This window comes from Brachycentrus maculatus, unplaced genomic scaffold (genome assembly GCF_059751285.1).
Source record: "Brachycentrus maculatus isolate JH-2025_06_01 unplaced genomic scaffold, ASM5975128v1 h1tg000042l, whole genome shotgun sequence".
Lineage (NCBI taxonomy): Eukaryota > Metazoa > Arthropoda > Insecta > Trichoptera > Brachycentridae > Brachycentrus > Brachycentrus maculatus.
Window position 1 is genome coordinate 934,631 of NW_028280796.1, and position 16,055 is coordinate 950,685.

General features: G+C 31.2%; 1 protein-coding gene across 1 annotated transcript; it reads left to right on the forward strand.

The window, feature by feature from the left end:
- The first annotated feature begins 861 nt into the window (after positions 1–861).
- On the forward strand, positions 862–15,843 carry LOC148312368 (thioredoxin domain-containing protein 11). The gene is made up of 12 exons (XM_088277384.1): positions 862–1,269; positions 2,091–2,301; positions 2,956–3,079; positions 3,538–3,644; positions 3,879–4,076; positions 5,382–5,579; positions 5,859–6,325; positions 7,338–7,635; positions 8,353–8,649; positions 10,236–10,432; positions 11,156–11,285; positions 11,823–15,843. The coding sequence occupies exons 1-12, from the start codon at positions 1,031–1,033 to the stop codon at positions 12,141–12,143; spliced, it is 2,787 nt and encodes a 928-aa protein (XP_088133510.1). The 5' UTR covers positions 862–1,030; the 3' UTR covers positions 12,144–15,843.
- The last annotated feature ends 212 nt before the right edge of the window (positions 15,844–16,055 follow it).

The following is a 16,055-nucleotide window of genomic DNA, read 5'->3' on the forward strand; positions in this document are numbered from 1 at the left end:
TTCATTAAGCATCCGGCTGCCCTGAGAGCCGGACGTCATTTCGCGCCCGATTTTTTGAAAAACGTATTAAAGTTTTTTTGTTTCCTAGAATTTATATTGATTTTTTTTTTAATTTTTAAAAACTCTTTCATTCAATAACTCTTTTTTTTTTACGAAACCAAACAGTTAATTCAAAGAAAAACTACAGAGACGGTGTTTTAATAAAAAAAATATTACGTGAAATTGTAGCTGAGTTTAAAGATTTTTTTTTGTGATTTATCGTATACTGGGCATTAAGAGGTATCTAAGTAATAGTTGTATTATGTATATACATGAGTTTTATTGTTTACCGTATCATGTTTGGAACCATCACACCTCTTTTTAATTTATTTAATTTTATTTAAGATACATTTATGTAGGTCACTCAAAACATAAAATTAAAATTTTGTTTCATTCTGGGGTTGAAATATAATAAATAATAATAATAATAAAACCCTCATCCGCACCCCAGTGGTGCATAGGGCACTGCTTCATATAAATGCAGTGTTATTTTTTATCGTTTACACATGAAGGAAAAGTGATCAGCCCTCCGCTTCAGCTACCAGTCCAGGGTAATATTGAATAAATATTACAGTGAAATAATCACTTATATTTATTTTACCCCCCCTGGGGATTGAACCCGGGACCTCTAAAACGGTAGCCGAGCGTGCTGAGCATTACACTACGGAGGCGGACAAAAATAAATTTAATATCAATAAAAAATACATGATTTCACATTTTTTTTACAATCTCGATTTATTTAATTTATTCAAATGGTTAGAAAAAAGTCATTCTTTACTATCATGATTGCAGATTATTTAACTGTCTATGGTCAGATTTTGACATGTGTCAAAAAATAAATTTTCGTTTGTGTCCTGGTGGCCGTGATGGTTAAGACCTTAATTGGATTATTTTTTATTTTATTGGATTTACTTAGTTAGTAAACTGAATATATTGGCATAACACCACTAGTTTACCAAAAAAATATATCATCAGTAATATGTGACGTGTAATGAATCTAGCTGAGCGCAGTGACGATTCCACTCCGATATCAATTGATAACGAGAACCCAAATGCCACTATTTTGCCAAAAAGCGATGATAAAGAGGATATACACGAGACGGAAAGCCCATCCGAAGAAGCAGCCACCGTTCCACCAGCACAAAAAAGAATAACTTTGAACATGGTGTTACGAGAAACCCTGTTCTTTTTAGCTTTGGCATTGACAACATACGATGCATTACAAAATTCGTAAGTCCAAAATATATTGAATAATTTTCATAATATATCTTTGCATCTGCGAATTTTTATCGTATCATCGGTACATGCAATTATTATTTTTCTCTCCATAATCTGCAAAATACTCGAGTGTCTAATTTATGTTAATTTTTTATGTATTTATAATATAATAAAAAAATTGCATCTGGTATTAATTTGACAATCTTGATTTTGCGACCTTTGTTGCTTTGAAAAAAAAACTAATTATCAAACTGCATATGTATTTCAATAAACTGTTTCGATAGCAAACAATGAGAGTTAATTGTACAAAGTAATAAGTAGTGCATTTTATTAAACTTGATGTTGCAAATATATAAATTATTTAAAATTAATTTTAAATCATGTCTTTCCATTTCATTGTCTCAAAAACCCACTGAAAAACTGGTTAGTTTTTTTTTTTGCAATTCAATCCAGAAATTTTAAATCAGAAACTGCGACACTAAACACAGGACCACATCCTGACTCTTAATTTAATCAATAGATGGTTGCCTTTAATTTGATTGAATCAATCAAAATTTTGATTATTAAAAAGTAAACACTTGTATTAAACCACTAATTGAGTTTTATTTCACACGACTAGTTGAAAACATCTGTAGTTATTGAAATTAGTCGTGTGATATAAAACTCAATTAGCGTTCTAATACAAGTGTTTAATTATCAATAATCAACATGTCATTCCACAAAGTTAATGCCAAATCAGTAAATAATATAATTTGAATTTTATTTATTTTATTATATTCTCAACCAAATACCAATCATCAAGTATGTTATAATACCAACTGAAATGTTTTTAGACCCCCTAAAATATCGAGAACACCGATTGCAGCCCCGTTTTTTGAAACGGGGTCGCTCGTCACAGATTGGTATAAAGGACAAGTTTCCACCGCACTCTCCGTAATCTCCAAGACTGAACTGTCGTTTGTAATGTACTATGCTCCGTGGGATGCGGAAAGTCAACATGTCCGCCAGGAGTTTGAATTGGCCGCCCAAATCTTGTTTAAACAGGTGGGTTCTAGACATTATGTGAGTCATAAATTCAAAGATAAAAATCTATTATTTCATTCTAAAACATTGGATTTGTCAAATTGAAATTTTATTAATGTTGAAATTTTGCTCGCATTTTATTAATCATCACCAAATTATTGAAATTACATAAAATTTAAAAAGTGGTGTGTTATTTTGATTTCAATTTTAGCACATTGTGACTTTTGTTACCAATCTCGATAAGGATTCCACTATTGTATCTAAAATGTCATGACTTATTTTCACTCAAGAGAAACATACTGTTTAGCATGCTCTACTTGTAATGGTATTTTAGTTTGATTCTTATTACATTTATAAAAATCCATCTTTTTCATTGCAAATTTGCTCATTAAATAAAAAGCAATTTAGTTAGTTGGCAACATGATGTAATCTTATGCTCATTTTGGTTAGTTGGCACGAATGCCATTGAAATCAATGGAAAAACATTCCGAGTTCTGTAAGTTTTAATTTCCAGTCATAAATGGAAATTAAAATGATTGTATCAACAACAAAAAAAATCTTCCCCTTTCATACCCCCAAAAAGTTAAGTTCCCACTATTACGTTGTCAAAGATTTCTTGTCTTGTTTACTGTTCACAATCATTTTATATTTACAAACGGTTTTCTCTTTTACTAGGTGCATTTTGCAGCCATTAACTGTTGGCACCCGGGCGGTGAATGCAGGATGCTTCATAATAAAATATCCACCTGGCCAATCATTATGGTATACACAGCCCATCTCAAGAGTATTATTTACACAGGTAAAACATCATTTCAATTTGATCACGCATCTTCAGCACATTAATTTATGCCCTAATATTTTGTGACTTAAAATAATTATTGCTGACTGTACAATAGTTTTCCAATGTGTCTACAAAACTTAGATAGATCTTTGAGATAAACTTAAATTGAAACTTAAACGTGCATGATTTTCACTTATTGCTTTAAATTTCGTAACCACTTAATGTTAATATTTTAATTCAAAAGGAGTCGTATTTTATTTTACGTTTGTTCAACTTTCTACTTGAACTTAATAATTTAAATATATCAACTGCTCAATGCCAAAACGATGTACAGAAAAAATAAATAAAAACATTTTCTACTTGAAATATAATAAGTGAAAGCAACATTGTATGTATAAGTTATAAATAGCCCAAATTTTTTAATTTTATATAAAAAGAAAATAAATTTATCAATAAAATGTTCTTATTTGTAACAGGTCCCAAAGACTCCGCCAGCATGGTTCGATTTCTTCGTCAGATCACAAAACCAGTACAGAGGCTTACCAATACCGATAGTCTTGTGAAACTAATGGCTATTTGCGGTGTAAGTTTTTTGAAAATATGCAATACCAAGAAATATGTACAAACATATAAATATATATATTTTACAATTGTTTATCGAAATTGTTGTGGTTGTTCAAACTTGAAAATTCAGATTTGTGCCATTAGATTGACTATATGTTCTTGTGTCATTCGTACTATTTGTCCTACATATTCTGTTTCAACAACACTCTTAGTTTTCATTTAACATATTTTCGTCTCTCCATATTTTTTCAAGGCCCTCGTGGTTGGATTTACCCCGATAACGGAGAAAGTGAATCACTACTACACAATGTATAGTGTAGCTCTCAAATCATTAGAGCTAGATCCTTTCGGTGACATCTGCTTTGCTGTAGTCACATCGGAGTCTCTCGCTGAAGAGTGGGGGGTGGAATTTGTTCCCAACGTGCGACTGATGCTGTGGAATGAGACTTTGGTAATAACTTTATCTCAAATTTAACTATTTACTTGGTAATTTTGCTTACTCCACTTTAAAATTTAAATTTGAACGCTGCTAAAATCTAATTTATGTTAACCGTTTTTCCATTCCATTTGTAAAAAAAAAACAGTTTTCTTTAAATCTAGATATAGTAATTTTTCTACCACTCTATCATGTAAACTATTACATAATTTTTTTAATCTTTCTCAAAACCGTAATTACTAAAACTGTTAAAAAAACTACTGTTTATATGGATAGTTTCATTGTTTAAATTTTAGTTCACAAATAAAAAAATGTTCCCATTATTTTAAATTATTATCATAACCAGTGTAAATCAACACAAAAATAACTTCATATTTGATAACCTTTGTGTTATGAGTTTTGTATTTGTAAACATTTAAAAATCTTTTCAATGTCAATGTTTATGTAATTATAACGGCTTGCAGATAACAGTTTCTATTCCATTCCAAAATATGTTGGTAAATAAGATCTGCTGCGGAGTATGATACAATTTTGAAATAAGTAAAGAGTTCACATCAACGAGTAACTGAAACTGCAAACAATATTGAATTTTGAATAAGTAAAAGGTCAATAGAGCACAAAAAGAGAGCATGCAAACATTTTGTCAGACACCTATGATATTTGTGGAGTAATAATATAATGGATTCCTAATTTTTAAAACTTTTTTTACTACATGTTTGTAATGGCATTTTGTGCATTTTTGTAGCTTGCCTACTGTACATGATGTCTCAGATTGTTTTTTGCCATGCACATGCAAATCAAATATTTTTAGCATGGTTTATCAAATTCCATTAGATTTCAGAAAGATAGGATAAAGAGGCGAGCTTTTAGCTCCTTATTTATTTATATTATTTAAGCAGATTAATTCATTCATTATTGATTTCTAACTAAATGATTCATCATATCAATGTTATTTATTTTGTTGTTGTATGAATCAATGTTTTTCTTGTAAGTTTTTGTTATTTTGATTTATTAAATTAATAAAAAAAAATATTTTATTACTTCTGAAAATATTTTTTTCTTCTTCGTAAAATCATTCCCAAAAACAGTATGAGTGTGTTAACATAACTAGTAGAAACATTTATATAAAATCAACATTGCTAATTAGGCAGTATTTTCATAACATTGAAATAGGACCTATAAAATTTTAATGTGTCTAATATGAAATCAGAGAGGCAACAATACTTTTGTTTAACTTACTCGATCTGTACAACCAAATTAATTGATAAAATAATACATTTGACTGAATTTCTCTTCACACGTGATTTTGTTTATATGCAGGAATTCCCTGAGGATTCAGCATTCAAAGTGGACTCCATAATGCAATGGGTGTGGGGGCATATGGCTAAGAAAGTGGGCTGGTACACTCCACAGTGGCAGAAGTCTTTCAATTTGCAGAAAATATTTTCCGATGGCCCTGCCCTCATTCTCTTCACGCCGAGGAACCAATACTTTGATGAAATACCTAACTTTAATCTAGTGAGTTATGTTTTTATTTTTGGGCTTTGTCCAAACGCCACATAGTATAAAATTTAATACCTAACCGCAAATAATGTGTCTATGGTAAAATCTATAGACTGTTAAATGTTAAAGAGGATTAACAAAATAGATAGACAATCCCCTTCTTTATTGTGATGAGTTCTGTGGATTTTACTAAAGTCTTTTCGTATAATATTTTATATGATCTTTAGCTCAACGCTTTAAAAATTTATATTCTATGAATGTAAATTATTTTTTACATCATATGTTACTTTGCAGCTTCAAGAAATATCTTTAGAATACAACAACTGCGGCAGTCCTTGGATCTCTGAAATGGCCAAAGTTAGTTCGGAACAGAGGCGAAAATATCTCGAGTATGAACGGAACATGACACTTATGTGCTCGGAGACCGCGTTCGATATATTCCCGCACGAGTTTGTACCGAAAACCTCTCCGATCCAACCGCCGGTAGTGAAAGCCAATAAAAAGATTTGGTTGAACAAGACCACTTGCAAAAGGGAGTTAAACAGCGAGAAATTGCAATCGTTTTTGTTACATGATCATAGTCAGACTCATTCGCATGTCGGATCTCGGACTGTAGATGTTGTCGGGTGGCCGGGATGTTGCACTAAAGAAGAAGAAGGCAAATCTTGTCAAGCTAACTCTCCACCAGTCAAAGACGAAGATTCTAGTGAGGATTTTGAAACTGTGCTCAAGGAATTCACCATGGGGAATGATAATAAAAGGTAAGTCTTTGTATTATAATTTGTATTTTATGATAATATTATTTTTGATTATCCCTGTGAATGATACCATTCTAATTCTTAATATTGTAAAAAAAAATTTTTTGGCACAACATTTGTTTTAACTGCTTTATTTATACGTATCAGAATTTTATAAAAAAATGTTGATATCATTAACAATTGGTTTTTAAAAAAGAACATGTAAACATATCAAAACGAAATAACAAGAAATAAAAAAAAAGTATTTATATATTTTTTAGCACTTCTGTAAAATTTAAGTTCTTGAGAAAGCTAATTGTATTGCTCTTAAAAACAGTCCACAAGGCCTACACCAAGAAGAAGAGAATGTTCAAATGGCAATTTTACGAATCATTTGTTCATCAAAAGAAATGTTACAGATGTCAATCAATGCAAGGAGTATCAAATTTCCCAAAAATAATAAAAATCAGCCAGTGATGAGTATTCTGCATTCCTGCATTGAAACCTTTTTTGTGAATTCTGTAGCTTCATTTATTTAACTTTTTTCATTATTTATTGTTTCGACATTCACTTTGTGCTAAGACATGATTAAATTATAAATATATTTTTTTACCATTTTATTGTTACAACTTGTTTCGGAAGCTACAGATGCTTCCATCTATGGGTTTGAATGAAATAAAATAAATATAGGGAATAAGTAGTATATTCAAGCCTGTAGATGAAAGCATCTGTAGCTTTTAAACTAGCCGTAATGATATAATACTTAAGTGGGAAAAAACAAGTGTTTTATAATCTGTATTTGAAGCACTAACTTTGTGATTTTCCATTTTATAATTAAAATATAACTTTGTTTTAAAATCACTATAAATGTTTTATTATAACTTAATTATAATGTCTACCGGTTTCGCAGCTAACTGCTTCTTTATCAAGACTGATTAGTATTAATCAGTCGTGAGTAAAATATTTACAGTGATTTTAAAACAAAGTTATATTTTAATTACAACAAGTGTTTTATTTATAATTTAACTTTTTTCAGTTTCAAAACGTCCATGCTCGTCAATGACAATGACTCCCGCGCCCCGGTGAACCTCCTGAAGCGCCGCGTGCGCGAGATCTGCATCTTGCTGACGCTGGGGCACCGCCACCACCCGCAAGTGTACCCTGTCCTGGACGGGCCGGGGGCCGTTAGCATCGAGGGCCTGGCCTGCAAGTCCAACCGCTCGCTGGCCCTCTTCGCCATTGACAGTCTGACCAATCACCACTTTGCAGAGTCTCTGGGGATCGATATACTCAATGCCGAGGACCACACGGCCGTGGTTATACTAGATAATGAGGTATATTTTAATTTTATCATTAATTCATCCAAGAACAAGCTGATTTTTTTAAATTTTATTTATATGGTTTCAAAAGTTTTTTTTTATAATTTTAATTAATTTTCTAAACATTTCTACTTACAATCCTAAATTTAAAACGCAGTTTCTCTAATAAAAAGACTAAGCTCTTGTGCTTGGAGAGGGAGTTATACTTGTTAGTTATGTTTGTTGGTAATACAATTTATTTTTATTATTATTATTTTTCGTGTTTTTTGCTCTTTTTTTTCTTTGTTAGATTAACACATATAAAATTCATTAAATTTATTTTTTAGCATTTTAATATCTTCAATTTTTTTATGTCTGTGGGAAGGTTGTTGGGTGATGATTAGACATTGTGCGAATAAAGTAAGGGTTTTTCATTTTATTTACGTCAGCAGGCCACATTTTATAGCGAAATTATAAGAAATAATGCATGTACTGGTGGATGGCTAATACACAAACAAAAAGTGATGTAAATTCCCATCTTCCATGTTCTTGTCTCAATAACTCTTCTTAATCTCTGTTGAGACATCAATCAAAACATTATTTTAAAAGTGGATATATAGAAGGTGTTATAAGATACATTGTATTGCGCATGCGTAATGCCCAAATTATAAAAGTTCAGTCATTACAGTATGCCCTAGATTCTAGATATCCAGTGATACCTTTATAATTAAGTAAAATCCAATTTTTTTCCAGTCTGAATCACAGTATGTACTTCACAAACCCCTCGGAGAAGCTTCTTTGCGAGAGTTTATTTACAACTTTTCGAGAAACAGCTTACCGCGGGACTTGAGAACCATCGCCCTGAATGCAGAGTACACCCACTACTACGGAGCGGAGAAAGTAAAGCAGCAAGCCGCTAAAGGAGACACGAAGAACTTCTCCCCCAGCGCTAACCCGTGGTGTCAGACAGACAAAACCAATGGCGATATTGTCTGCATCACAGAACTTAACACATCCAATTTTCAAGACTTTATAATGCAACGAAATAAGGTAAATTATTTTCAACCTTACTTCGCTGGTATTTATTCACTTTTGATAAGCTTTGTTGTTTTTTGTTAAAGGTCTCAATCGCAGGTGTTGAGGTTCAGCTATAGTTATGTGAATAATAAATTTTCGTATTTCTTGACCTTTCTCAGTCCGGTTCAATCTTTTGTAAAGTTAAGCCATATAATTTATTATTGAGCTGTTTGTTCGGAGAGTGTTTTGGGGATGCGTCATCTAAAAATTTGATAAAAACATATAGTCTCCTGACCAAATCACCCAAATTTGGCCAAGTGGACTGACATTTCACGATCACATAGAGGCAGTCAGTGGTAATGCATTGAAAATGCTAGGATTTGTTCTGCGTACTGCCAGGGTTTTCGAAAATACCCGCGTGCTGAGAACTCTTTATAACTCCTTGGTGCAAAGTAGACTCGAGAGTGGCTCGATGATTTGGGGGCCACACGAGCTTAAGTACTCTCTTATGGTAGAGAAAGTCCAAAAGAAGTTTTTGAGGTATCTCTACATGAGAGAGTACGGCTATTATCCTTGGCTCTACCCGACCCAGTTTTTCCAGGGTATGCTTGGCTACAATAGTTTAGAGACTAGAAGGAATGTGTATTTGATTACGCATTTTTATCGATTGTTGCGCGGTATGATCGATAATCCTGAAATTATCCGGAACATTTGTCTGAATGTTCCCGATAGTTACCTAAGACAGCGTCGACATAGATTGTTTCACATTCCTATACACAGGACCAACCTGCCGATGGTTATGCCTGTAGGAAGAGCTACCGCTATGTTGAACAATATCACATTGGATATTGATCTGTTCCATGTGTCCGAAGGAGTTTTCCGAAGCGGGATTCTTCTACACCTTTAAGTCTTGTTGCTTACTTTTAATATACACGCCTTGAATATTGTTTGTTATGTATATATTATTTTTTTGTTGAATAAATTGAATTAAAATTGAAATTGAAATTGAATTGAAACAAGGTCTGAAAATCTGATCTGAAAGCTTACATGTACACTCAATATTTCAACAGGAACACTATAACCTAACATTATAACTATATAACTATAACATAATAAAAAAGTGTTAAAAAACGAGAAGTTTTAACACAACCCTCAAAATCAATTTGAGTTGCCATTTGCCGGATATAGTTTTTCATAGTTATGAACAAATTTTTCATTAATTATTTACAAAGATGACAAATTGAAAGATATTAGCACCTTTAAACCTTTAGACAGGCGCCAAGGCGTAGTTGGGTAGACCGTTGACTGCGAAAATGGCGTCGCGGCTTTGAACCCCGCCAATTGCAAAATAAATCCAAGAACGATTTACTTTCAATTGGTCTGGGTGTTTGTGATGTGTTTTTCATATTTACCTTCCCTATCTTTACAATCTTACCTGCAGACAAGCCTCTAAAAGTAGAGAAAAAAAAATATTAAAGGTTGCCATTTGCTCGATATAATTCTTCATAGTTATTATACAAACTATTAAGCACTTAAATGAGTAAATGAAATATATGCTATTCGCGCGTTTAAAGTCCTATAGGGTGCCGGTGAGTTGTCAGATTGATGTGACATTATAGGCTGTGCTGGTGGCATTGTGCGGAGCGGGGTCGGGGGCCTGCGGAGGGCTGCTGTCGCTGGCGCTGCTGGGCGTGGCGCGTGTGCTCCAGACCCCCGGCCTGCTGCAGGTGGGCCGCATCGACCCCAACAAGCACGACCTGCCCTGGCAGTACACCGTTGCCAAGTACCCCACACTCGTGTTCTTTCCCATGAGAGCGTAAGTTTGTGTCAAAATTCAGTTATGGAATATGGTTTAGTAATCTAAAATCCGTACTGTATTGCTTCGGCATTTACTTTGTGATAAGACATGATTAAATTGTAAATAAAAATTGTTTTTTTACCACTTGAGTATTATATTTGTTTTTAACGACTAGTTTCGGAAGCTACAGATGCTTCCAAAATTAGATGTTAAAGATAAATATAATACTCAAGTGGTAAAAACAAGTGTTTTTATTAACAATTTACGTTGTCAACAATTAAGGATGGTACCAAAAAGCGCAAGATGCCAATTTGATTCCCGAATTTGGAAAATGAAGAAAGTCATCATTAAATTACATCTAAAATAAATACTATTCTTGTCAAAACATCACATCTCTGTTTACCTTTAACAAAAATTATAACTTGTATAAATATAATATTTCTAATATTATATACATATATGGCAAAATATTGTTACTGCCATTCAGGTGAAGAATGTTTTGTTTTGGTAAATCTGTTCAATACATATGAGATCTGGAAAATATCATGTAATTTGGGACAGATCTAAGGAAGCTCCAGTGATTGCTTTAAAATGTACAATTTTTTACAGATCATGCATATATGTATGTATTTGTTTTGAGTAGATTTACTAAAACAAAATAATCTTTTCCTGATTAGTGGTAATGATATTTTACTAGGAAAAGGTTGACGCATGTATTAATGTTTCCCTACTTTTTAACAGGAAAGAGGAAAGCAGATCCTATCCTGAGAATCAGCCCATTACTATAGAAGGAGTATTGGCATTTATTCTCTCTGGTATAGAACCTCCATTGAAGCTTCATGCCAAAGTATTGCTGTGCAACCAAACAAAGGTATTTTATTGTTTATAATGAAAAAACTTTTTTTTTACTAAATTTCTATAGAATTTGTAATGATAAGTGACATTTGAATTTGTTATTGAAGTTTTGGACCACATTGCAGCATTTACCATTTGGAGCTAATGTTAAATTGGTTATTCTTTAAAATCTTAACTCACGAGTCTTCTAAATACTCAGAGTTTCATATTTTATCTCAATAACATGAAATATCTATTAATTAAAAACATTATTTAATATAATAATAATACAGTAAGTATTAAGAATAATCTTCAAGCAAATTATTTGGAGATACCTAATGTCAAACAATATAAAAAATAATCTGTGGTGTGTACCATATAAATTATTATAATATGTATAGAACAGGATTATGTGATGATACATTTCTTTTCACACATATATTTGTTTCAATTCTCAATACTATGATGATTTATAGATATTTTTTTTGGAGATAAGTTTTTGTATTGTTGGTTAGGTAAAATAGATTTTGATTCCTAGAAAATTACATATGTCAATATAACCTTTTCATTTCAGGATGATGAGAGCATGAAAAGTTGTCTCACAAATGTGCGTTTTGAAACTGTGGCTCTTATCGGGAAGACGTTGAGACAGTGGCGCAGATTCCGCGACACATCTGTCAAGAGTTTGCTCCTGAAGCGTCTGCAGTGTTTGCGATCGTTGGCCATCGCCCTGGGCTCCCTAAGCACCACTAAACTGCCCCCCGACCACCCGATTCTCTCCTCGTTCGACCAGTCCATCAGAACTCTAACCCAGATATGGAACGCCAACATTTCCTCATCCAAAGTGACCTTCCTAAGACTGCCCAATAAATCCACAAACTTAACTTTGTTATGATACATATATTGTCTTTGATATGGCCGCGCGTGCCGCCACCATTTGAATATCCCGACGTATTATATACGTTGTTGCCGGAAAGCAAATTATGACTGTGATGAAACTGTAAAATATTTCAAAAAGAGTACTGGAAGCTGATATTAGATAGAGGAATAGATTAAACAAAATAATTTCTTTATAAATGGACGGTCCTAAGCTTGAACATCATTTTTGACAATTTTCACTTTTCAGTGCTAACAGGTCCAATGGACTTTAGCTTACAAAAAAGATTATTATAAGTCTTTTATTTGAAACGTCATCTGCCGGTATAAGCAGATATGTAGCTTCAAAATATTTTGTCAAAGAAACAATATATGAATGATTATTTGAGCATTAAAATTTTGTAATTTTGTATATAGGGACTGTCAAAACATTAATATTACATTTTTCTTAGTATAGTACAATTATTGCATTCAAATTGACTTTTGTCATTGCTTGCAGAACATGAACAGTTCCTGATTTGTATTTTTTTCTGTGTATTTTACTTGGGTTCTACTTCCTCAATGATTTATCGTACTATAAACAGTGTCTCCTCGATTCATATACACAAGTCAGTTGTAAGATTTGGCAATGCTTCATCAGTTGTTTTAGTGAACCATTTTTGTAATTTCTTTATAAAATTTGTGATATTTTATTATTTTAGATTTGGTGTCAAGTTAAAGGTTAAAGTAATATTCCTTACAAGAGCATTTATGTTTCATCTATTTTTTACTTATATTTCAACTCCAGTATTGCCAAATATCATATATTGTGCTTGTGTATATGTGTATATTTTTTCTCTTTGAATTATTATAAATTAATTAAGAATTAAACAAATTAACAGTTATTATTTATTTGTTGAGTTAATAATTCAATTATTATGAAACACGTAAAGACATTAGAATGTAATGAATATCATTGCTACCTACTTTATTCAGAGCAATTTATGTATAAGAACCAATTAAATCTTAATTAATTATGCTGATAATTTTCCCTTTCTCAATTCTTTTTCTGTTTCTACATTGTAAAATATAATACATATCAAATTGGCGTAGATGTTTGAATGAATATGATCAACATTCGTGTGAACAAAAGAATTTTGTAACAAAGGAAAACTAAGTTATAATTAGCTAGTCTTATATTATACGTACTAAATTTTAGTACAATGTATTTATGTATTATAACAAATATTTAGTGCTAATCTCATCATTCTTTTATTTACTTTTTATTAATATTTCAATCAGGTTTCTTATTTCAATATTTCATCAATATTATGCGTAGCATGCTTAGATATCATACATCAGTAGGTCTGAATAAATGATTATGAATAAAGAATAGGGAGCCTGGAAATAAAAAATAAAATAAAAAAGTGACATCCCAAATATGAAATGCATTTGGGATTTGTTCGACTAAAAAATTGGCAATAATATTTAAAAAATAACTTGCGTAAAATGCGCAGATTACAGATGAATTTGAACTCTAAATTATGGTCACTACATATCTGTTATAAAGCAAATGATTTATTTACAATATGTTATTGCAATATATCATTATTTGATATTATGTATGAGGGTTTTATCAAGCTTTTCTCTTTATTCATAGTTTTCAATGACATTTGAAGTGCGTAGTGAATTGAAAAAAAAAACTTCAGTTTTGCATAGAGTGCAAGGATTATACATGTACCATATATGTTTCACTTTGTACAAAACAATCAACTTTAATTACTAATTTTTTTTAATAATTACAAATTTTGGGTAATATTTACATACGGATCTACATAAGTAGAGAAAAAAAAATCTGACTGCCATAAATGCATTTTCTTACCATCTGGCAACATCGTCTAAACATTTATTGATTGTCTATTTATTCATTCTTATTCCAGATTCATGTATTGTCTTTAAACCAATTTTTGGTGTCATACCCATGGTCTAATATACTCTCTCTGTCTCGATCGTATCGTCGGGTGATGTTGCCTTGTATAAGGGTTTATTAATTAACTCCACACAAATGCAGTACTCCATCCGCCATCAGGTGGGGATGAAAAAAATGAAATTATTATGAAGATCTAATTTATATTAATTTTTTTAAAACTATTATATAGTGGAGTCAACATAAAAAAGTCATGAATTTGGTGAATAAAAATACATATTTATCAAATATTATTTATTGTTTATTCGGTATTAATATTTTAATTCATAAATTCTTGTAGTAATACAACCAAAATATATTTTGTTCTACTTAGTTTTATATGGGAATATGTGGCAGATTTCGCAGTCAATATAGATCATAAAAATATTATAGTATTAACTATTATTTTTATATATGTCACGGTTGACAAAACTGTGAATTAATGAAAAGTAAATTTTGCTTAAACAGAAAAAAAACCATTAGGCTTTGCTGTTTGCTAATAAATTTCATTAAAAGAACAGCGTACAGATCAATGTATCATCAATCATTGTCAAAGTTACTGCGTAAAATGCTATAAAAATACGGTGTAATATAAAACGATTACAATTTTTTTTATTCTAAACCACAGGATCGTGGTTGATTATTGTTAATCTCGAGTGAAAAATTGAGTTGTAATTATTATTAGTTATTAAAATATTTATTCCTTAATTTTTAAAATACTTACAGTGAAACAAACAATGTTTATTTTATACATATACATAGGTGCAAGTGCTATAACATTTCATATATTAAAATAAAAACTATTAATTATTAAATTTTTTGTAGAAACGATTTATAATTTACCAAAATTCTAAAACAAAATACCTATTATGAAACATTAACGTATTGCTAAGATATGCTTCTGCAAGGGTCACAGCCCTCAGCAATGAGGATTAAGACGGAGAAGAAGATATCATTCCATCTTAATATAAAATAGTTTATCAGTATGACTATTAACACATAAACTACCAAAAGCCGACTAGTTGGCTTTTTGATGCCAACCGTAAATGACCAAATACCGATTAGTCGGTTTTTCTAATGTAAATTAAATTAAATTAATTCAATCAAAAACAAAATCTGTAACTACAAAAGATGTTTTATTCTGGTAAATAAAGTTAATTAATTAAAAATAATAGTTCAATTTAATAAAAGGTTTTAATTTAATAAAGTGTGAAAAAAGTTATAGCACTTCAAATGCATCTCCTGAAAAATAATTAATTTTGAGTTGTGACATGAGCAATATAGTGTTAAATGAGCAATATAGTATTAAATGAGCAATAAAGTGTTATTGTGGCTTTTAAAAAGTAAAAAAAAACAACTGAAACATTGTATTTTTATTACAATTATATGGGTACTTTCTCTTATTTTCTTGGTTTTGACAACATTTTTTTTGGAGATACCACTATCTTGCTAAGGATCTCAGAATACATAATACATTTAAAAAATATAATAGCAGATAATAAAACGTCCTAGATTAAATTTTTCATACAAATGGCACCATGTAAATTGGCCATTTTTATTAATTATTATAATTTGTATAATATTAATTTATTTGTGAGACCAAAAGATAAGCAATAATGGAGAAATCAGGAATCAATAAGTATGAATAAATATTTTATTGTTGTTGTAAATATGTATGCTATAATATTTATACTATTTTATCTTGTATGGTTGCACTGCTGTACGTAAGATAACTGGGATTACATTTTTAATAAAGGGTGATATGTAATATAAATTTTCGTGTTTTATTTTATTGTTTTTTATTCCAACAAATTGCTCACTAAAAAATTTGAAAGTATTAATTATTTCTTCAAAATTTATTGTTAAAGTGAGGTTTTTATAAATTGTTCTGGAGAATACCACATCCATGTATTGTCCGGCTCCGTAGTGTAATGGTCAGCACACTCGGCTACCGTTCTGGAGGTCCTGGGTTCGATTCCCAGGGGG